Source organism: Sapajus apella, unplaced genomic scaffold, assembly GCF_009761245.1.
Source record: "Sapajus apella isolate SASKATOON/1434 unplaced genomic scaffold, GSC_monkey_1.0 scaffold10, whole genome shotgun sequence".
Taxonomy (NCBI): domain Eukaryota; kingdom Metazoa; phylum Chordata; class Mammalia; order Primates; family Cebidae; genus Sapajus; species Sapajus apella.
The window spans coordinates 9,475,984-9,500,472 of record NW_022436950.1 but is presented as its reverse complement, the minus strand read 5'-3'; the positions used below and the strand labels follow the sequence as shown (position 1 = coordinate 9,500,472).

Here is a 24,489-nt window from a genome sequence, read left to right as displayed (position 1 = left end):
AAAAATAAGCATGAGTTTGAGATGCACAAAACAATGCATTTAGCATCCACTGTCTTTGCAACCTCAACGTAAACACTGATTGTTTTTCATTGTTTTTTCTGGATTCTATATTTAAGAAATAAATACAAAGCAAAAGTTCCCCTAGAAACATCCGATGGTCACTATAGATGACCTAATGGAGAATTCCCCCTAAAATGTATGTATAGCCAAAAGTCACACAGGGAAGCAAACAACAAAAAAAATTCTCTCCTTTTCTTTTATATTTCCTACACACACACACACACACACACACACGGAGTTCTGCAAGGGAAAAAAATTTTTTGAAAGCTAAATAATTTATTGAATTTAAAGGAAAAACTCTTATTACATTTAAATGAAAGACACTTAGAAGGTCAGGCAGTAAATTGTGCCTGAATGCAAAACTTATTTTCTAGCTCAGACATTATCATTTTTTTTTTGTACTTTAAGTTCTGGGGTACATGTGCAGATCTTGCAGGATTGTTGCATAGGTACACACATGCCATGGTGGTTTGCTGTCTCCATCCCCTCGTCACCTTCATCAGGCATTTCTCCCAATGTTATCCCTCCCCAACCTCCCCGACCCCCACTGTCCCTCCCCTGTTCGCCACCCCCCAACATACCCCAGTGTGTGATATTCCCCTCCCTGTGTCCATATGTTCTCATTGTTCAATACCTGCATATGAATGAGAACGTGCGGTGTTTGGTTTTCTGTTCTTGTGTCTTTTTGCTGAGAATGATGGTTTCCAGATTCATCCATGTCCCTACAAAGGACACAAACTCATCATTTTTTATGGCTGCATAGTATTCCATGGTGTATATGTGCCACATTTTCTTTAGCCAGTCTATCATTGACGGGTGGGAAAATTTTTAAGTGGGAGCCAGAGTATCCTGTGAGGCTGCTGACCCAGAAAATCTTTTCCTTTGTGGAGAGGCCCTTTGGCCCCAGCATTGGGACTGCACAGACTTCCCTTCCACTGTGAAGGTGAATTCTCCCTCCATGGAAGTAGTTTGTGGAGTTGATAGACCAGTGGTCTTCATGCTACATATAGTCTATGGAAAAATGGTGAGATCACTGATACCTTCCACGGCCTCTCCAAGGCTGGGTATAAGAAAGAACCTGGTGAAGGAAGGAGATGGAAGAACTTCCATTTTCCTGAGCTCTGACATAGGTGACCTTGGATGTTTCTGCCATACCAGGAAGTCACAATCTTTACAGAGCTGGCTCCTGGGGCAACCTGCTCCACTGGCTTTATGACTGGAGACTTGGTGATGAGGCTCTGCAACCACTGGATTCCTGGATAGAGACATTATTTGATATAATTATTAAAACCAAACATGTCTACCCAGTGCCAGACAGTCAAGGGTGACACAGCCTGGGCTAGTCAATTGAGCTGGCCATCTCCCAGCCCTTCATCACAGATGCCCTCTCTCCACTCCCTGAGGGCCCACGACTCTTAGGTGCTGTGGTGCAATTGCCTCAGTTCTCAGAGGCTCTCTCCAGAGGGTCTGTCTCCCCTCTCCCCTTGGTTTGTGCCACTCTCAGCACTGCAAGTGCTACTGTTGCCAGCTTCCCCGCTTGTAAGTTTTTTATTAAACCTGCTGGGGATAGCTGAGATACTCCAGGATGGTAAGATATAAAATTTCAAGCTAATCACTTACTGGCTACTAAGAAACCTCTTCTCCCACATGACAATTGTGTTCATTTGTTCATGCACTTATGTATCCGTTCAACAAACAACTGTGGAGCCACCGCAAAGCTCCAGGTGATGGGCTTGGCCAATGAAATGATGCAAAACAAAGGAGGCCAAAAGGATGAACCTTAAGGATTCTGTCAGCCTCGTTGTCTTGCCTGGGTGATAAGCAATGGGACAGAGTGAGAGATTCTAGCCACTAATATGCTATACTTTATCTTAGCCAAAAGGCCCAGATTGCTTCCGGCAGGTGGTAATATGGCTACCTTTTTATCATTGTGCTTTGGATCACACTGAGTGGTTTGTCTAAGGCCTCTCTGCCCTGGGCTACTGACAAAAGCTGAAGCAGTCATTGTTCCAGACTGGAAGAAGGCCAAGTCATTCCACAGATACCCAAGGTCGAAGCAAACTCTCAAGATTCAGGAGAAAGTGGGGAGGTGCTTACCTTCGGGAGAAGAGCTACAGCACTGGGGACCTTGGAGGCATTTTGTCTTTAGGGATGTAGCTCTCTGGAGAGCTGCAAAAGTGATGGAGTTCTTCTCTGGGACACCTGCACGGCCTCCAGGACTCTGGGCCCTGTGATCATTGGGGACTGTGGAGAAAGAGTCAGCAGATTCCCTTTGCAGCTTCTCCAGATGGAATGATACTTCAAAACTTAGACAAACATGCCTGATGGCCGCTTGAAGTAGGAGGACCAATAGAGTTACTCCAGCTCAGTCTCCCAGAATGGCTTCACAACGGCCTGCCTTGGGTGTGAGAGACAGGAAATGGCACTTGCACTGGGCCAAACTGTCACAGACACATAATTTAGTGTTTTTTATTCTCCAGTTAGATGTACAGGCCCATAAAAGCAGATATGAAAAAAAGAAGGGTTGTGGCATGAATCCCTTAAAAATAGGCCGGGCGTGGTGGCTCACGCCTATAATCCCAGCACTTTGGGAGGCCGAGGCGGGTGGATCATGAGGTCAAGAGGTCAAGACCATCCTGGTCAACATGGTGAAACCCCGTCTCTACTAAAAATACAAAAATTAGCCGGGCGTCGTGGCGCACGCCTGTAGTCCCAGCTACTCGGGAGGCTGAGGCAGGATAATTGCTTGAACCCAGGAGGTGGAGGCTGCGGTGAGCCAAGATCATGCCATTGCAATCCAACCTGGGTAACAAAAGCAAAACTCCATCTCTAAATAAATAAAAGTCTGCTCAAATGTAGGGTTAATGAAAAATCACACTCAATATTGTAAGCCAATCTTTCTGTTTTTTTCAGCAGAGAATACTGAAGTCTCACAACAATACCTTAGTTGACCCTTGTGTAAGTATAAATTTCCAACTATGACCCCAAAATAGTTCAGGCATTTTTCCAGGCACACTGTGTCATAACTGCCTTTCCCCAAAGCATGCTCAGTCTCAGTTGGAGTGTGTTGCTGTGTGTGATGAGCAAAGAATACCAGATGCATCACCAGATACAAGCCAGGTAAATGGGTCTGGGATTGGGTGTCTCAGTGCAAAAGCATCCTTGTGTTTCAATAGAAATCTTCTAATTTCCTCATTTCCCATGGAAAGTGAGTATGGGAGGCTGAGCTCTAGATCACTGAGGTCTCCAGAGACAAGTAATGGGCAGGGCTGGCCTGCTGAGTAGGGAGAATGATCAAATGTCAGAGAATAAAAGCATTTTCAAGTAGGTGGTGTGGATGGAAAGGAAAAATCCCAAATATCTACTCCAAGGTGCAGGCAGAGCTTTGTCAGCCAGCAGGAACAGACTGAGACAAGCTGTTTAGTTCAAGGTGTGGACTCTGTCATTAATCCTGCAGAGGAACACACACACAGGAAAAGTGAGTCTCTTGTGAAGCCCCTATTGCTAGCCTGGAGGGAGGTTTAGGCTCAGTGTGCTGAGCTGGTTAGGACAAAAACCATCACCATCTGACAAATGACGAGGCATGTTTACTCTCACTTCTTGACTGGTGCTCAATGATGTACAAAGCTTCTCATTCCACAGGCTCCAGTATCAACCCAAATTAAGTCTGTTTAGAAATAAATAATTTTTTTGAGACAGTATCTTGCTGTGTCACCCAGGCTGGAATGCAGTGGTGCAATCACAGCTCACACCAGCCTCAATCTGCTGGGCTGAAATGAACCTCCCACCTCAGTCTCCCAAGTAGCCAGGACTACAGGTACCTGTTGCTACATCAGCTAATTTCTCAAATTTTGTGTAGAGCCAGTGTCTTACTATGTTGCTCAGGCTTGTCTTGAACTCCTGAGCTCAAGTGATGCTCCCATCTCAGCCTCCCAAAATGCTAGGATTATAGGCATAAGCCACAGTGCTGGCCAGGAAGAAATAATTTGATAATGATTTATTGAAAGCCAAATGTGAGGAGTGACTCAATAAAATACACCAACAAACTTGGGAGTGTTTGGAGTCTGTTACAAGTTGAAATGCTTTTATAGTAGAGGTCCCCAAATTTTTTGACACCAGGGATCAATTTTGTAGAAGACAGTCTTTCCATGGACCAGGGTGGGGTCGGGGGCAGGACGGTTTCAGGATGTTTTAAGCACATTAAATTTATCCTGCACTTTATTTCTATTATTATAACATTGTAACACATAATGAAAGAATGAAATAATTGCACAACTCACCATCAAGTAGTCACTGGGAGCCCTGAGCTTGTTTTTCTGCAACTAAATGGTCCTACCTATATGTGATGGAAGACAGGGACGGATCATCAGGCATTAGATTCTCATAAGAAGCACACAACCTAGATCCCTCCCATGCACAGTTTACATGTTTGCCTTCCTGTAAGAATGTAATGCTGCTGCTGATCTGACGTGAGGCAGCGCTCAGGTGGTAATGCGAGCAATGGGGAGCGCTGTAAATACAGATGAAGCTTCACTGGCTTGCCCACTGCTCACCTTCTGCTGTATGGCCCAGTTTCTAACAGGCCATGGATTGGTATGGACCCATAGCCCAGGAGTTGGGGAACCCTGTTTTATAGAAAAGGTTAGGAGAAAAGAGGGACTCCTCACACCAAAGCTGTCCCTTCTCATTGAAGGGCACAATACAGAAGTTACAATTATTGGATACAGATTGCAACATACAGGCTCAAATGTCTCCAGGCAGGACAATCAGTAAACCTCAAAGATTCAGAAATATATCAGTGTGCTTTTCAGGGTTACTGGGTTATACATTAATCACTGTGTCAACAATTTAAGAGACTCATGATAAGATTCAGGGACAGGATTTCACCATGAATCACAAGACCTTCCCAAGGTGGGTTACTTTGAAAGCCTGTTTACTTTTAAACTAAACTGCCAAATGTGTCCCATAGTTACCACATTCCCCTTTTGATAAAAAAAAATCTTCCCATGGAAGCATCATTGATCAATCTGCCAGGTTAGGGGGATAGATGTTCTTAATTCCTTATCAATGGGAGGGCTTATTCCAGGAAGTCACATCCCCAAAATCTATTATTTGCCGGCAGGCCAGTTTGCTAACACCATGGGGTCATGACACAAGATTACATGCTATTCTGAATCATAAGTCATCTCACTAGGAAATGATTATTTTGGCCTTAGACATTGATCTAAAGCAAGCAGAAATGCAAATCATGAGTAACTTAACAGCCAAAAAAAATTACACTATGTTTATTATTAGGTTGGCACAAAAAAGTAGTTGCGGTTTTCACCATTACTTCTGATGGTGAAAACCGCAATTACTTTTTTGCACTAACCTAATATTATAATCAAAACAACTTGAAAAACATAATAGAATAAGGAAACTAGTCCTAAGGGTAACCAAATGAACAAGTCATCAATTTATAGTTGCTGTTGTTTGTTGAATCATCTCTAGTTTTCAGAATTTCATAATTTGACTTTTCTTGGAAGAAGTAAAACAATGAGAGATGCATAGCATTAATAATTTGAATAGGAGAAACATAATGCACACAAAAATTATGATCAAAAAGAGAATTTTTATACAAGAATGGGGGAAAAAAGAACCTATTCCATTAGGGAACCAATTAAGAAAGAAAATTAAATCCAATTTCCCCTTTAGGGACTTACTATAGCCAGGAAATAATTCAGTCCAAATTTCAAGCAAACAATAATTTTTTTGAAACTCAAAAACAATGGTCAGGGCTAGAATCTAATAACAGGTATGCTATAATTTTCTTCTGAAAAATAATTTTTCTTTCTTTGATCTCCCTTTTCTGCCAAAGAAAAATCATAGGCCAATTTCATTTGCAATATAAATTTTAGCATTATTGTACTTGACCTGATTATTTGTACAAAATGCAACAGGAATAGCGATTGTCCATATAGGGTCCTTTTAAGTTGGCTTTGCTGGAACTTTTTCATAAGACATTTTAGGTTATACTTTTAAAAGCTTCTTTAGGCTAGAAAGCCAAGGCAAGGATTTGTTATCAGATTACGCCTGTACTACTTGTAAAAATTGGATAAATTCCTCCCTTCTTGAAGTCTCCCAAACACCCCAAGATTTCTGGGCCTGTCAGGAAGGGACATCATTTGCCATGAGGTCAAAACCCTACAAGAGAACTGTGTAGACAAGGTACCAGGTCAGCCTTCTTTCAAGTCTATTGGCTCTATAATGCCAATTTCAATCCCTCAAAACAATCTTGTCATATTTAAAAATATGACACTCTAATCAAAGCCTTGGTAAAATAATCAGTGTTTCCAATCTGTCCTGTTACCAAAAAAAAAAAAAAACAACACTGATTATTATTAAACTTATGCAGATAACCATTGCCATATAATAAGAATGTTTATGAATAGTTTCCAAATTATTGAGAATTCATGTAGAGAGAGAAATGCAACTGTTTTGGTTTGGCTCACAAAAGTATACTTTCCCTAATTGCTGTCAGATATAAATAACTTAAAAGAAAGAGAAGTTTTCTTGACTTTTGAATGTTTCAAACAGAAGGTCATAAAAGTCACGTTAGTCCTCCATTGATTTCGTCTCATGTAATCCTTATTCTGCTGGTGTTGGGTTAGCAATTTTCATGGAGACATCAGTTTTTCATTAGAGTTCGGGAAGTTTTTATTTCACCTAACTATATGATCTCCAAAGTTATCAGAAACCCATATTCAATAGTATTTGTCAGAGTCTTTTCCATAAAAATAGCAATTTTGGATTATAGTTGACTTCAAATGCTTATAAAGAAAAATTTAAAACAATAATTGTTGATGTAAAAAACTTAGAATGACCATGGTTAAAATGTGATAGAAGTTTCCAATTGACAAGAAATTTAGATGTTTTGATTATGTGCAACATTCTAAGATAACAACCAGAATCATGACTGACGGTGCCACATTAAAACTATTAGATTTTTACAAATGTCATATAATCTTTAGGATATTCACATTAATAATATCTATACAAATATGACTTTAGAAAAGATTTAACATAATCAAAATTATGACTAATAACAGATTTTTATAAATTTATATAATTTGGGAACATTTTATCAATAGAATACTCAGAAGTGTAACTGAAAGATTTAGTGTCACATATCATTTGACAGTTCTCTCATACAATTTACCAAATCAGTCTAATCATTTAACATCTCTGCAAGAGGAGAGATACATTTTTTGAGACTCCTCAGGGGTCCGACTGGAAAACACCAAAGTGAGCTTTAGGTCAAAAAAACTTAATTTAGGATTTTGATCTTGCATAAACCTGCCAAAGATGTCAAAAGGTATAAAACGCTTGATCGAAATGGAATCACAGATCATTGTAAATGATAATTATTCCTTTAACCAGAGCAATAATCAAAAGACTTGAAAAGCAATACAGAAAGTTACATGGATGTAAAAATCTTAGCCCTTTTAAAGCTCAGTTTTCTTGAGTAATCAAAAACTTAATAAAGACAATACAGAAACTTTCTTAATAAAAATAAGTTTTTGGCTAGGCATGGTGGCTCACACCTGTAATCCCAGCACTGTGGGAAGCCAAGGCAGGTGGATCACCTGAAGTCAGAAATTTGAAACCATCCTTGTTAACATGGTGAAACTCTGTCTCTCCTAAAAATGCAAACAAACAAAAAAATTAACCAGGCAGGGTGGCATATGCCTGTAGTCCCAGAGAGTCAGGTGGCTTAGGCAGGAGAATCGCTGGAGCCCAGAAGGCAGAGGTTGCAGTGAGCTGAGATTGCGCCACTGCACTCTAGCTTGGGTGACAGAGTGAGACTCCATCTCAAAAAAAAAAAAAAAGTTTTAAAGAGAAACAGATTTCAGAATTAAAAATTAGCACCTCTTAATTTTATTAAAAGCAAAGCAATATTTTAATCAAATCTTGTTGTAACACGGAACCAAAATTTTTGTTTTTTATTAGTGTATTTTTAATATCAAATATCAATCTTTTCAAAAGCTTATTTCCTTTTCATTATAGCCAACTTGATTATATACAAAATTTATTTCATAAGTTTTCTTTTCACAAACCTTATGACTTACACAGATTGTTTATGAAATGCTTGGACTTTTTGCTTTTCCCTGTACTTTCTTAAATAACTACACATTTTACGTTAGAACAAAAAATTCACCATATAGGACTTTTTTTCATACAAAATTATTCTTTTTTAACCTACCTTACCAAAAATATTCATAACTTTCTTCACTTCTCTCTCTTTCTTATGGTCCTATTCTATATTGCTCCTTATTTTAAAGCAACCTTAAATAACCCCTGAATTAGACACAATTATTTTTCTCAGTAAAGAACATATTTTTAAGCCTTCTTATAATTTTCTGTCATCAAAAACACATCTTGCTTTTTTGACACATTTTAAATATAGAATTATATATATTAATTAGAATGTTTAAACTTTCAGTAACGTTAAATTTTATTGAAAATCTAGGAAACAAAAAATCTTGAATTGTCTGTCCTGTAACAGTATTTTACAAAAGAGAACTCTTTTATAATTTTTAGAAACATTATTCCATAACAAAAACCTTTTTATCTTAATTGAAAATGGCCCAGACATTTGATGAGCATCTATTTTTGAATTTAATTTAGCAAAACTCTAATATTATAAATTACATTAAATGTTTATATGTTTATCCCATTTACATTTTCTTTCTTTATTTTTAACAGTTGATATAGATTACTTATGAAAACTGATATATTAGACAAAAGTATTCATCATTTCAGTTTATTTTCCTTTAAACCATTTTTATAGCCTGTGAATATCAGATGTTCACTTAAGTAAGAATCTTAAAGTTAAATATATGGATATTTTGCTGATTATTTAGGAGATAGTTGTTTTTACTAAAGCAAAAATATTTAATTAGTCATACTTATCAAAAAATATTTATTCAAGTCATGTGAACTTCGAAAATATTTGGGAATAATTCATGAGCATTAATGTATTTATAAGTCAATCTGGTACATCATAGAGATTTTATAGCTTTGATTTTAAAATTTTGGTTGTGAATCGGGTAAAATTCACTAGTTTAAAAGGAGAATTAAATTAAATTGTGCCTTTGAAAATACAAGTTAAAGTTATCTGTCCTACATGACCAAAGCCTTTACTGAGTATAGCAAATTTATATCTCAAACACAGAGAAAGAAAGAATTTAATCCTTCCATAAGGCCAATGAAGTTTTACATCTCCAAGGGACTGAAGTCCAGCAGGGCATTTGAAGGGTATAGTCTAATATTGGGTAAAGGGTGTAGTTGTTCTTACTTCCACTTTAATGGAGGTGGTTGAATATATTTCACCAATGTCAGTGGGACATTGGGAGAATAAATGATCCAGCAAAGCTTGTAATAACTCATCTATGTCAGTCATTAGTCTTGGTTCAGAAAAAATTGTTGGATCTGTATTGTGATAATTTTATTAGTTTCATTTTCTTTTTTTTTCTCTCTTTTTTATAATTTATTTATTTTACTTTAGGTGCATACTATATCTGGCATTTCTCCTCATGTTACCCCACCCCACCCTCCCCTAACTCCCCAACCCCATTGTCTCTCCCCTACCCCCCCAACTGTCCCCTGTGTGTGATGCTCCTCTCCCTGAGTTCACGTGGTCTCATTGTTCAATTTTCATTCTTCAGTTGTTCCGTTTGCTTCTCTGTTCTAAATTTAAATACATTTTCCCCTTTTGAGAGAAAAAAAAAGTGTGTATTATGACATTCCAAAAATCCCTACCTAAAGCCTTATGGGAGCCAAGAGAATGACCAGAAAGGAACAAATTCAGATAAGGAAAAATATGAAGGCACAGGGGTAGAAGGAGGAGGAGCAGTTGGAAGTGAAAGGGAGAAAGCTTTTGAAGTCTTTTTCAAATCAGAAATAGTGTGAAATAGCCTTTTGCTTATCTCTTCAATGAAGGCCATTTTTTCCCGTAATTCCTTTTAGGAGCATCTCACTGCTATTGGAAGTAAGTCAATCTGTCTTGTTCTAAAACCAGCCTTTTTCAATTGTGCGTGGCAATATATCAGCTTAGGCATTTTCAAAAGATCCTCATGTTGACCACTGCTGCTTATGACTATTCAGGGTTACTCGGGTCCAATTATCTAAGTACTTGGAAGAAGAAGGACCCTAAGTATTATAGATCAAATCAGCTGGTGCTGATAGGGGCGGTGTACTCTCAGTCATGGAAGACACATTTTCCATCTTGCTTTTTTGAGTGAGACAAGTAATGTAGTGGATCAAGTGTGGTGATTTTAAATTTTTCTTCCCCAAAACTTCACTCAATAGGCTAAAAAGATTCTCTTACATGTCTGTGACTCCAGAGTCACCTCCAAAGAAGCTTCAGGTATTCATGGGCAAGAGATAATCAATTTTTATGAAGCCTGCCAGCTGAGCAAAAAGTTAACAATGTAGAGATTTTCCTATGAGACTGATCCGTGTTGTGGGGGCTATGCCCTGACACCTCTGCTGTTTTGGGTTTCCTAAAAGCCATTTGGTCATAGACAGAGAACGTTTCTTAAATTTGGTCATAGACAGAGATCGTTTCTTAACTTTGGAGCAAGAGTGCCCTCCCTCATGCACTCAAAAAGGAGAAAGCTAAGGAAAGGTTGTCCTATCTCAAACGTTCAGGGAAACAATTTGCAGAACTCCTATTTTACACTTCCCTAGGATTCAACAAAATCTCCTATCTAGCCCAGGAGAAAACCAGCTTCAAAAAACCAGAAATTCCACCAAGACGGGAGGTTCATTGATTTTGGGAGGAACTCATCTGCAAAAATCAGCCAGGGCATCCGAGTTCAGGAACACAATGTATTCATTGCCAGTACCTGCACAAAGGTCACAAACTGCACTATGTGGTCCAGGGAGGTCACTCTAAAATTCTGCCAAAATTCTACACCAGAAAGTTGACCAAAATTAAGCCTGTTGAGAAAGAAATAATTTGATAATGGTTTATTGAAAGCCCAAATGTGAGGATCAACCTAAGAAAACATACCAACAAAGTTAAAAGTGTTCCAGAGTCTGTTACATGTTGGAATGCTTTTGTAGGTAGGGTCAGGAGAAGGAAGAGGGATTCCTCACACCAGAATTGTCCTTTCTTATTGGAGGATACAATATATATACAATTTGATCATTGAATTCAGATTGCAACATACAGGCTCAAATGCCTTCATGTAAGACAATCAGTAAAACTTTATGATTCAGAAATAAGTCAGCACTCTTTCCAGGATCAGTGGGGTATGCATTAATCAGTGTGTAAACAATTTGAGGATCTCATCATGAGATTCGGGGACAGGATTTAGCCATGAATCACAAGACCTTCCCAAGGGAAGCCTGTTTACTTACAAATTAAACTGTTGAAAGTGGCATGTAGGTTTTCACTGTCCTTTCTCTGCTTGCCATGTGGATGCAGAGAAAAGGGGGTCTGCTGAACCTGAAACTGACCCAATTGTCCCATAGAACTGATGTTTATAGTTTCTTCTGAATAAACATGAAAATTGAGCCCCCAGTTTTGAAACCTCAGAAAGGTCAACTTGTCTTATCTGAGATCCCTTCTCAGGAAACCAACCATCAGGCCTCTCAGGTTGTATCAAGGAGCTGAAATTCACCATGTCACCACATCTCGACAATGCGACCCAGACCCCTCACGCCCCATGGCTGCCTAAGTGACTATCTGTTTCTTGTTGACATATTCTTTTCTTTACCCCTAATTCCTGCTTTCCTTCGTGTAGTTACATTTCTGCCCTATAAACTCCTCATTTTAGTCAGTTAGGGAGATAGATTTGAGACTGATCTCCCATATCCTTGGCTGCAGCACCTAATTAAAGCCTTCTGTTGTCTCAGTGATTGGCTTTCTGTGCAGTAAACAGCAGGACCTAGATCAGGGTGTTTCAATAAGAGATTTTGGTTCCCCAACAGGAAACATGTTGTTTGTGGCTTGGCTGCCGTGGGCCATGAGTCTCAGAGGCCCTCCTAAGCAGCTGCCCACCCAGTTGTGACTAGAGTGAATTTTGGTTTCTCTCTGACCCTGCTGCTTCTGGCCCCAACCACATTCTTGATTGCCTAGAAAGAACAGCCTTTGAAATTTTACATCTGCCTCTGGATAGATGAGTGTCCTCTGTGGGCCCAGACAGCAAGATCTGCTCTTCTCTATTGGTGAACATTTTGAAGGAATTTCCGTTTGCAGGTTGGAAAAGCCCATATGACTGAGAGAGGGAAGCACCCTGACTGTTTTGGCATGGACTTTCTTGATGGCTTGTTTGTAATTGTGTGTGTGTCTCAGCAACTGAGTGTTCATTGCAGGTTCCAGACAGTGGGATTGGCTCCTCTTGATTTGGGAAGCTCCAAAGGAATTTCTGTTTACAGGTTGAAAAAGCCCAACCGATGGAGAGAGGAAAGCACCCTGACTATTTTAGTTGGAATAGTCTTGGGGCATGTTTGTTGTGGCAGCAGATGGATCATTGCGTTTTGGTGATTCTGTGTGTGTCGATATAGTTGAATTAGAATTTGATAAACTGATATTCTTTTGTAATACTGTTTAGCACCAATATTTTTTGGAATTTGGAGTTTCATCATGTTGGCCGACTGGTTTCAAGCTCCCGACCTCAAATGATCCACCTGCCTCAGCCTCCCAAAATGCTGGCCCCAGTGTTCTTTGGAGACTGGGGAGATTTGGCCTTTAAAAATCAAACTTCCATGAAAACTGCTTCACCCACACTTTTGGTGCACAGCCTTCACTGGATTACCTGCCAAGGCAAAGTTTAGCCATGTTAACATGTTTGTAGACTGGTGAGTTTGTATTGCTATCTCATGGACAGAATTATTTTGTTCAGGTGTATACATATTTAGATGTGTTCATGTGTATGTACCTTTATTATGTTATATGTATGCCTACCAAATTGACTTATTAAAGAAAACGTGCTGGCCAGGCATGGTGACTCACGCCCATAATCCTAGCACTTTCAGAGGCCAAGACAGGTTGGTTGCTTGAGCTTAGACATTCGAGACCAGCCTGGGCAACATGGTAAAAAACCTCATCTCTATAAAAAATACAAATAAATAAAAATAAAAGAGTGTTCATTAATTAAGTTCAAATATTTTTCAAGTTCATATGACTTAAGAAAATCTTTAATAAACAAGCTGGCTTTACAATTACTGGTAAAATAGCCAGGAACGGTGGCTCATGCCTGTAATCCCTGCACTTTGGGAGGCTGAGACAGGTGGCTCACCTGAGGTCAGGAGTTCAAGACCAGCTGGCCAACATAGAGACAGCCTGTCTCTACTAAAAGTACAAAAATTAGCTAGGCGTGGTGGTAGGTGCCTGTAATCCCAGCTACTCAGGAGGCTGAGGCAGGAGAATCACTTGAACCTGGGAGGTGGAGGTTGCAGTGAGCTGAGACAATGCCATTTCACTGCAGCCTGAGGGACAAAAGCAAGACTCCATCTCAAAAAATATATATATATATATATAAACATTTCTATTTTTATTTTACATATATATATATATGTGTGTGTGTAAAATAAAAATAGAAATGTTTTCAGAATTGTTAGCATAAATTTCTCTCTGGGTTTCATATTTGTCTCTGCTAGATATTTTGAGGTGTCAGAGTTTGGCACAGAAGGTTATAAAACTATAAACCAGCCAGGTGTGCTGGCTCATGCTTGTAATCCTAGCACTTTGGGAGGCTGAGGTGGGTGGATCACCTGAGGTCAGGAGTTCAAGACCAGCCTGACCAACATGGTGAAACCCTATTCCTATTAAAAATACAAAAAAAAAAAAAAAAAAAAAATTAGCCAGGCATGGTGGTGGGCACCTGTAATCTCAGCTACTCAGGAGGCTGAGGCAGGAGAATCACTTGAACCCGGGAGGCAAACGTTGCAGATCATGCCATTGCACTCCGGCCTGGGAGACAAGACCAAGACTCTCTCTCAACAACAACAACAACAACAATTAATTTAAAAAAAAAAAAAAACTATAAACCCAGCCAAACAAAATGATCTTTCTTTTAATAAGAAAGACTAATTTAACATTGTTGATTTAATGAAAACACTTGAATCTTCCGAGTTACTGGTGAAAATACCCATGTAGCTAATTTAAGGTTCTTATTAGGTGAACATTTGAAATTCACAGGTTATAAAATGGTTACCAAGGAAATGATGCATAAATAATCTAATAAACTACTGAGTTTCATCTGTTACAACAAAAGGAGAAACAGTTACAAGGTCCCACACCAGGGCAAGCTCAGGCACTCCCTGTGGAGATGTGCCCAAGGAATGGCTCCAAATAGGCCCCTCAAATTCTACCACTGAAAAGGAACATATGGGCAGATGTATCTTACAGCCTAGAATTTTCTCATATATGTGACTTTAGTCTCTTCTTTGTATAGTGATTTTGTAGATGAAGAGAAATTACCACACCATGCCAAGAAATTACAACATACCAAGTTGACTAAGTCATGGGGGCTCTTCCTCCAGGTTCCCAGAGCAAAAAGCAAAAAACCTTGTACTCCCTGGTGCCCACCTGATCATCTTGTCCGTGGATTTTCCCTCCCAGAGGCACTGCTGCAGGCCCAGAGCCCTCCAAGCAGAGAACTGACATCCAGGAACTCCTCCCCAAGCCCTTTCTTCAACTCATTTTTGCTTATGGCAAGAGTGTGGGTTGTAGTGATATCTCAGAAGTTTATTCCATCATATTAATTTCTCAGTAAATCACCCTTTGACAAGTCAGTTTAAAGGATACAACATAGACAGCTAGAAAAGACACTGCTTTTTGCTTGTTTGTTTGTTTTTGTTTTGTTTTGTTTTTTGAGACAGAGTCTTGCTCTGTCACCAGGCACCAGGCTGGAGTGCAGTGGCACCATCTCAGCTCACTGCAACCTCCGCTTCCCAGGCTCAAGCAATTCTCCTGCCTCAGCCTCCTGGGTAACTGGGACTACAGGCGCACACCACCACGTCCAGCTAATTTTTTTGTATTTCTAGTAGAGACGGGGTTTCACCATGTTGGCCAGGATGGTCTTGATCTCTTGACCTCATGATCCACCCTCCTCGGCCTCCCAAAGTGCTGGGATTATAGGCTTGAGCCACCGCACCTGGCCGAAAAGACACTATTTCTGGGCCTGGTTTTGCCAGCTGTATAATAAATGGATCAAATTGTCTCCAATTCATCCTATTTTTGTCACTAGCCATGTCAGAATCTCTGCTTTCATAAACAAAACTTTTCTGGCCTGACACACAACCTCTATCTCCTGAACTTTTCTGCAGACCAAAATGTTTTCTGAGACCTCCACTCAGTAATCTTTAATATTTCAAGGAGAGAAATTTACAAGTGTGCCCTTGATACATAAAAAGGTCACATATTCTAGGGTCCCAGGGTCTCACTGATTTCAGTGATGTCTACATTATCTCCCCTTCTAGCCGGGAAATTCAAATATTTGTAAGGTGTGCAACAAAGGAGGAACGCTGTTTTGCTGTGACACTTGCCCACGATCCTATCATGAACGCTGCCACATCCCGCCTGTGGAAGCTAATAAGTGAGTAAGATGTGTTCCCTTCCCTGAGCCCTCCTTCTTGTGGTACAGCTCCTCCCACCACTCATGCATACTCTGTAGAGTTTCTGTCCCTGGTTACACGTGTCTTGATGCATAAGGAGTATGCTCCTTGGTATCAGGATCCACAAGTATTATTCAAAGCTGTTGAACAGTGCCGGCAGCAGCAGATTAATGGGAAGCAAAAACTCTTCGAGTGGTTATGGGGTGCAATAGTAAGAGGTGTCAACCTCCACCTCCCCTACTTGGCTCCCAGACTCATGCCCTCTGACGGAGTGATGCCATCATACACTGCCAGCTGGTTTAAAGGATATGCCATCTGCTGTGGGACCATCACACAGCAGGTAAAGCCAGTGCTGCAGCAGTTTATCAAGCCAACTGACTTAGTCACAGGTCACATGTCGAGACCTGTGAATTCTGCAGGTATAAGTCCCCTGCCCACTTTCTTTGCTAAAAAATGCCCCTTTGGATAGAGGTGATGGTGTGCAGGATACCATGGAGATTGATAAGGTGCTCTGTGAGTGGTGTCGTGGACAGAATTATTAAGGCTGAGAGGATGATCTCTACCAGGAATGTATCAGTCTCTATGAGGGCAGAGCATTGCTCTTTCATAATGGAGGAAGCTAATGTGATCCATCTGCTCTCAGGGTGTCATCTCAGGGGATCAGCATAAACCTCTGCTTTTGACCAGTTGGGCAATCTGCAGAGGCAGAAGAAAAATCAGCTTTTTTGTTGAACCCATGGATAGACCCCATCTCTGCACCAGAGATGCAAAGTCTTCTCAAAGGAGCACTTCGTAACAGGCTCCTTGAGCAAGCACTACACGGCCAAGGAGATGCTGGCATCACTAGGATGGGTCATTGTGCTTGCCTGATTATCAAAAGCCTTCTAGCAGACAGCCTGGTAGAAAAGGTTGGAGAATGAATCTTGGAGCACATGGAAGATATCTGACACCCTGTCCAGAGATTTCCTTTTCAAGAAGTTTCTGCAGCACAGATTCTAGGTATAAGATATAGCAGGGCCAAGGGAGAGGGCCTATAGCCTGTGCTCTGTGCTTACTCAGTAAAGTTGAAAAACAAGTCCTTGTCTTCTGATTTTTCTATGATCTGATTGACTCATTGAGGCCCAAGACTGTACTTAAGGCATTCATTTACAATAACTGACTGGCAAACAGGGCTCACTATTAAGTTCCCAGTGGCTCAGATGGGGACCCCAAGTTTTGAGGTGAATGAGATTCCATCACTTACTGGGCACTTCACCAAACAGATGATCACCCCTGCTACCGATATTGGTGGGAGGTCATGCCTTTGGCTATTGAGTCCAAACGGGGCTCTAGTGCAGAGGCCTCCAAGAAAGAAGTTGGATACAAGGTGGAAACCACCAATCATTCTTGAGCAGAGAATTTGAACAATGGTAGGAATGGCGGCTGATTCACAGAACTTGCCATTGCTCATTTTATGCCCAATCTCTCAGGGACCCGTGGAGTTGCATCTTCTGCAGGATAAAGGCTATTCAGGAAAGATGCCCAGAAAGCCAAGCATGGCATCAGGAATCTGAAGTCCTGATGAGGGAGATGCTGCCCGAGGAGCAGTTGGTGAGTTAAAAACGTGAATTTGAAGCCTCCTTTTTTCTGTTCACCTGGGCAGGAGAAGCACAGTCTTGAAAAGAGCTCAAGAAATAGAGCCCAAAGGCAAACTGCTGGCCCATGGTGTGCTTTCCTCCATGACATAACGCTAAACTTCATATTCCAAAGAAAATCCCCTGGTCCAAAGAAAATCCCCATTCCATGTTTTCTTCAAAGAGTCCACAGGTTTGGGAGTCACGTGTTCTCTTTGGGCATGCATAAGAGCTCTTTCTCTCTAAACTGCATTTAACTTGAAATGTCCTCCATCTTTTGCAGAAATGTGAATTCCTTCTCTTGAAGGTCTACTCTGATTCAAAAAGCCCCTTTTTTGCCTCAAAACCATATTATGTAAGTAACAACCAAAAAAACAAAAAAGCTTAAACTGGCATTTTTCAGATCTGTGATCTGAAATCCGTGGTACCAGGTGCCATTCTATTTGCCTTGTTGATGAGTTTTTAGTTCAGGCTACTATAAAAATTTATCATAGATTAGGTGGCTTAAACAACAAAAATGCTTTTCTCACAGTTATAGAGGTTATGTGTCCAAGATCAGGGTGGCAGCCGGGTTGGGTTCTGGAGAGGGCTGCCTTTTAGGTTGCAGAGAGCCACCTGCTCCTAAGTGGCAGAAAGAGATGGAGAGAACTCTCTGGAGTCTCTTTTATAAGAGCCCTAATCCTATGTATGAGGGCTCCACCCTTCTTAACTCATGACCTCCCAAAGGCGCCACCTCCTAGCACCTTCACAGGGGGGTTAGGATTTCAACCTACAAATGGGACAGCCAACAAACCTTTATTCCATAATAGTGGGAGTCTATGGGAGGCAGGCTTGGCACTAGGCTGATAACCTCACTTTGGTCCTTTTCTCAGCAGAACAGAGAGGGGTCTCGGGGCCCACAGAAGCCCATGTGGTTAAACAAAGTCAAGAGAAGACTGAATGAGCAGGTGTACTCCCGAGTGGAGGAGTTCGTGCAGGATATGCGTCTCATCTTTCATAATCACAAGGAATTTTACAGCGTGAGTGGCTCTCCCTGCTTCCTTTTCTCTTCTTTAAAGTCACTTTCCTTCTTATCTTTTTATATTAGGCAAATGTTACAATGGCCCTTATCATGTGACAAGCCTATACAAGCACAAACCCTGGAAGTATCCTAAAAGCCCTGTGGTGGATGTGGGGAAAATAACAAACTGAAAGGTGTCATTAAAAACCTGACCCTAGAACCTCAGAGTTGACTCACTTCTAGATGGTTTGTTTTCACCGTAGAGAACAGTAGGATGCAGACCCATTTGTTTCTACTGGAAGTAGAAGTGAACTTTTAAGGCATTTAAAATGTTTTCCTTCTCTAGAAGAAGGTACCAAATCAAAGGTCTTTATATCTGAATTTCCTGGCACTGTTTCAGAAATTAACAAGGATTATGACAAGGGGTGAGAGTGAAGAGAAAGGAAGGCATCATTGTCTTAGACATTTCTGTACTATCATAAGGTTACCGAAAATTGCTGTGCATAAAAATCACACAACTAAAATTTTAAAATTTAAATTAACCCATAAGCTTTTGATCAGGAATTGGATTTCAGTGTAGTACTATTTTGGCTTCTCTGTCTTCCAGATAAAGATAAATAATTATCAGGGAACATAAGCAACTCTTAAATGGATTAATGCTCACTTAACATTTGGGACAGCCTAAAATGAGGCCCTGGATCACCTGCAACACTGGGTGTCTCAGCACATTGCACAGTTGTTTTTATTTTTGTTTGTCTTTGCTTTTTCAGGAAGATAAATTCATCACACTGGGAATTCAAGTACAGGACACCTTTGAGAAGAATTTCAAAAACATTTTTGCAATTCAGGAAACAAGCAAGAACATTATAATGTTCATTTAGCTCATTCTTATCTCATTCCTTCAGACCCTCCTGCAGCTAGCTACCCAGTGTGCTTGTGGTCCCACTAAACGGACTACTCCTGTGGAAACTCCACATCACACTTCTTCTCCAAAGTTTTTCATTGCCATTTTAAAACAGTCTCATCAGCTTTTAATAAAATTCAACACCCCTTCATGTTAAAAATTCTCAATAAGCTGGGTATTGAGGGAACAAATAATAAGAGCATTTATGACAAACCCACAGCCAACGTTATACAAATGCACAAAAGACAGAAGAGTTCCCCTTGAAAACAGGTACAAGATGAGGATTCCCTTTCTCACCGCTCCTAGTCAACATTGTATTGGAAGTCTTAGAGCAGCCAGGAAGCAGAAAGAAATAAGGGCATCCAAATAGGCAAAGAGGAAGTCAAACTTTCCCTGTTTGCAGACAACATTGATTCTATAGCTAGAAAGCCCCCAAGTCTCAGCCCAAAAGCTCCTTCAGCTGATAAACAACTTCAGAGAAGTTTCAGGATACAAAATTAGTATACAAAAATTACTAGCGTTCCTATACACCAACAACAGCCAAGCCAAGAGCCAAATCAGGAGTGCGATCCCATTCACAATTGCCATAAAAAGAATAAAACACCTAGGAATACAGCTAACCTGAAAGGTAAAAGATCTCTACAATGAGAATTACAAAACACTGCTCAAAGAAATCGGAGATGACACAAACAAATGTAAAAACATCCCATGCTTATGGGTAGAAAGAATCAATATCATTAAAATGACCATATTGCCCAAAGCAGTTTACAGATTCAATGTTATTCCTATCAAACCACCAATGACATTCTTCACAGAACTAGATAAAACTATTTTAAAATTCATATGGAACCAAAACAGAGCCCAAATAGTCAAGGCAATCCTAAGCAAAGAGAACAAATCTGGAGGCATCACATTACCCAACTTCAAACTATGTTACAGGGCTTCAGCAGCCAAAATAGCATGGTACTGGTACCAAAAAAAGGCACATAGACCAATGGAACCTGACGAAGAGCACAGAAATAAGACCACACACCTACAATCATCTGATCTTTGACAAAGTTGACAAAAACAAGCAATGGGGAAAAGTCTCCCTATTCTATAAATGGTGCTGCGATAACTGGCTAGCCATATGTAGAAGATTGAACCTGGACCTCTTCCCTACACTATATACAAAAATCAACTCAAGATCAATTAAAGACTTAAATGTAAAGCCCAAAACTATAAAATTCCTGGAAAATAACCTAGGCACTACCATCCTGGACATAGAAACAGGCAAATATTTTATGACAAAGACAAAAGCAATCACAACAGAAGCAAAAATTGACAAATGGGATCTAATTAAACTTAAGAAATTCTACACAGGAAAAGAAACTATCAACAGAGTAACAGACAATCTACAAAACGGGATAAAATATTTGCAAACTACGCATCTACAAAAGGTCTAATATCCAGCATCTACAGGGAACTTAAACAAATTTACAAGAGAAAAACAACCCCATTAAAAAGTGGGCAAAGGACATGAAAAGACACTTTTCAAAAGAAGACATACAGGTGGGCAACAAGCATATTTTAAAACTTCAATATTACTGGTCATTAGCGAAATGCAAATTAAAACTACAATGAGACACCATCTCACACCAGTCAAAATGGCTCTTACTAAAGGGTCAGAAAATAACAGATGCTAGTAAGGTTGCAGAGAAAAGCGAACATTTGTATACAGTGGGTGGGAGTGTAAATTAGTTCAACCATTGTGGAAAGCAGTGGGGCAATTCCTCAAAGAAATAAAAGCAGAACTGCCATTCAACCCAGCAACCCCATTACTGGGTACGTACCCAGAGAAATATAAATTATTCTACCATAAAGACATATGCATGCAAATGTTCATTGCAGCATTATTCACAATAGCAAAGATATGGAATCAACCTAAGTGCCCATCAATAACACACTGGATAAAGAAAGTGTGGTACATATATACCATGGAATAGTATGCAGCCATAAAAAAGAATGAGATCATGTCTAAGGAACATGGATAGAACTAGAGGCTATTATCCTTAGCGAACTAGTGCAGGAACAGAAAACCAAATACTGCACATTCTCACTTACAAGTGGGAGCTAATTGATGAGAACTCTTGAACACAATGAAGGGAACAACAGACACTAGGGTCTACTTGAGGGTGGAAGATGGGAAGAGGGAGAGGAGCAGAAAAAATACCTATTGGTGTTGAAATAATCTATACAACAAACCTCTGCGACATGAGTTTACCTATATAACAAACCTTCACATGCACCCCCGAACCTAAAATAAAAGTTTTTTAATTGTAAATAAATTGATCATTAATGTAAAATGTTTTAATAATCAAATTGTCTTATCAAGTTCTCTTATTGAATAATTTGGAGCAAATTATTCAATAAGAATATTGAAAACATAAATTCTTCTCATAAAGGACCATATTTTATCCTTCCATTTATTCAGTTTTGTACTTGTTGTAACTGTGAAAGTAATCCTTTCCCATTAAATTTTATTTACTGATTATTACCTATTACAGAAAGCTACTGTTATTTATATATAATTTTGTCACTGATTACCATACTGAATACTAGATAGCATCATTTTCATCTTTTACCCGGTGGCATCGGGAAGCCTGTGGTGGCTACGTAACATCCCCAACTTTCAATTCATGGAATCCTAATTGATTTAGGGGATGGAAGCATTCCTCACCGGGCACTAAAACCTCTGATAATTCTTGTTTCTGTTGGAAAATGATTCTGCCAGGGCACCCTGATGTATTTGTATGTGTAAAGGAGGAAAACGTAATTTTTCCAATATCCGTCTAAGTTTCCCCTACCCAGATCCTCTGGGGCCCCTGTAACAAAAGACAGATTAACAAGAGAAAAACAGAAGTTGGTTAGCATGTATATAGCAAGAGAAAAATAGAAGTTTATTAGCATATATACACATACATGCATATATGTGTGCATGTGTACATATATATATATATATATATATATATATATATGTACACACATATGGGAGATACTCAGAGAAATGAATAACTCTCCAAGAGGTAGTTGAGACTTCAAAGTTAAATACCATCTCCAGCTAAAGACAAAGAAAGAAGAATGTGGGAAAGTCAGTTACAGGGATGACCAGGAAGAACATGGTAAACAAGAGTAAGGTTTGCTGCGCAGATTTCAGCTGTATTCTCCATTGATAAGAGTCCCTTGTGATTTAGAATCATCCTTCTTTTCCTGGTTCAGAGAGGGAGACATCCTTATGAATAGAAATTTCCTTTGTAAATGTAAACTTTCCTAACCAAGAAGTAACTTCTACTCTGTTTTTAGAGCTTCTCCTATGTCTCCTATTTCTGAAAATAATCCTTATGCCAAAGAAGCATATTCTAGGGTGGCATATTCTGGCCTCCCATACATGTCTCCACATAGACCCCAGAGGCAGAACTTAACTGCAGCTGATTGATCTAAGTCTTGGCAGAATACCTGTGGTCCTTCCAGAACATTTGCACATGGAACGCATGAGAGGAGCTGCTTGAAGGCCATTCCCCACTCTCCTGCTCATCTTTTGGAGGCTACCATGACACTCATTACTTCCTAGGTTCTGATAAGGTCTGAGGCTTTCTATTTCACCCCCACTAGGTAGCCTGTGATATAAAATCCATTGTAGTAGGAAAAGCAAAGTGGAGACCCTTGAAATTGCCATCCCCCAAGCAAAATAATGCAATTGCAGGGATTGGCACTCTCAATGACCTAAAAAATATCAACTGGTCTCCAAAATATCCCTATTCAATTCACTTGTATGTCACCATCTCTGTTAAAAACAGATCACTGTCTTCATTGCTCGATGTCCAGTGTTATGTAGATTGCATGGATTTAGTTTTTTCAGGTGGGCGGGTAAATCTGGTCCCTGTTCACTCTCTTGGTCTCGTTAATCAACAAATTTTTAAGGCACTCAACTTCTCTATTAATAAAGAGGACTTTTTACAGATAAACTGTGAAAAATTTTAAATGTTTAGTGTATAATATGTTAAGTTTTAAAAGGTAATAAAACAGTAAAATGTACAAAATATATGCTATGTTTGTATACATGTATAAAGTATATTTATAAATTTACAAAATATTTTATACATTTATAAAGTACATTTAAATTTTTATACTTATAATTTTTATATGTGCACACTAAAATGTATAAAAGGATGTAACCAATGTTTATAAGGAAGATATATATTATAATATTTGATATTTTCTAATAAAAAATGCTAATGATATGAATATTTTGAAAAAATATTAGCACTTTGGCTCCAACTGAAGCAAAGCACAGATCATTCCACCACCCCAGGGATGGGCCCATGGCCACCAGGAGTACAATGTTTCTTTGAAAATAATTCACCATATCAGAAAGGAAGGAGGCTCACTGTGCAGACCACTGTCTATGGAAACTTTGAAGGCAATAAAATAGTATTCAATTCTATGGGGATCGTCTCTGGATCCAGCTGTGGTTTTTTCAGAAAGGCAAAACATGGCACAGTAGTAGCAGTTCCCAAAGTAACGAAATCAGGGGTTTTTCCATGATCCATCCAGCACTATGGCCAGTCTCAGCACAGATTCCACCAAACGCTCAGCACAAAGCAACAATAATTCAGATTGCAGAATTCGAACACAATCTATGGGGGCCATTGAAAAACTGAAATTCTCTGAGAGAAAAAAGTCTTGAAGGGTCACTAGACCTGATAAATTATAAAGATGTTGCCCAGCAAACTGGAAAATTACCCTTTTTTCCCCTCTGGAGGAAGAATTTATATTGGGAGTTCTCAACTATGGTATAAAGTATCAACATCAGATCAGCGCCATGTTTTGCATAGGCATGCTCTATTCTTAATCATCAGATGTTATGTTATGATGATGGTCTGGAGGCAGGAAGAAGTTTAGTGACTCTGAAGACCATGCACTTGTGAGCAATGAAGAATACAGCCTGTGGGTTTATCAGTGCAACAGACTGGAACAAGCACAAGCAATCTGCAAAGTTTTACCCACTGATTTTTGACCCTATCTTGACATTAGCGGAATCTTCAATTCTGCAACCTAGTGGAAGTCAACTTAATCTGAAGGTTCAGCTGTTCTCTAAATAGTAGTTTTGTTTTCGATCTGCAATGTTGTACTTTTCTGGAAATATGAAGTAATTCCTTGCTCCAGAATTTCTAAAAAAAAAAAAAAAAAAAAGCACACTGTATAAAATATTGATCATTTCTTTTTATATTAAAATATAGTCATATTAATCAGTGGAAAAAAAT

General features: G+C 39.5%; 1 protein-coding gene across 1 annotated transcript in view; it reads left to right on the top strand.

Annotated features, from left to right (window-relative positions):
• The window catches only part of SP100 (SP100 nuclear antigen), a 110,611-nt gene extending 89,941 nt beyond the window's left edge, over positions 1 to 20,670 (top strand). The window contains exons 23-28 of the mRNA XM_032277952.1: positions 2,977 to 3,018; positions 15,535 to 15,650; positions 17,139 to 17,259; positions 17,566 to 17,637; positions 18,158 to 18,301; positions 19,053 to 20,670. Of these exons, the coding sequence (XP_032133843.1) occupies positions 2,977 to 3,018; positions 15,535 to 15,650; positions 17,139 to 17,259; positions 17,566 to 17,637; positions 18,158 to 18,301; positions 19,053 to 19,163 (606 nt within the window). The 3' untranslated portion in view covers positions 19,164 to 20,670. The remainder of the gene's footprint in view (positions 1 to 2,976; positions 3,019 to 15,534; positions 15,651 to 17,138; positions 17,260 to 17,565; positions 17,638 to 18,157; positions 18,302 to 19,052) is intronic.
• The last annotated feature ends 3,819 nt before the right edge of the window (positions 20,671 to 24,489 follow it).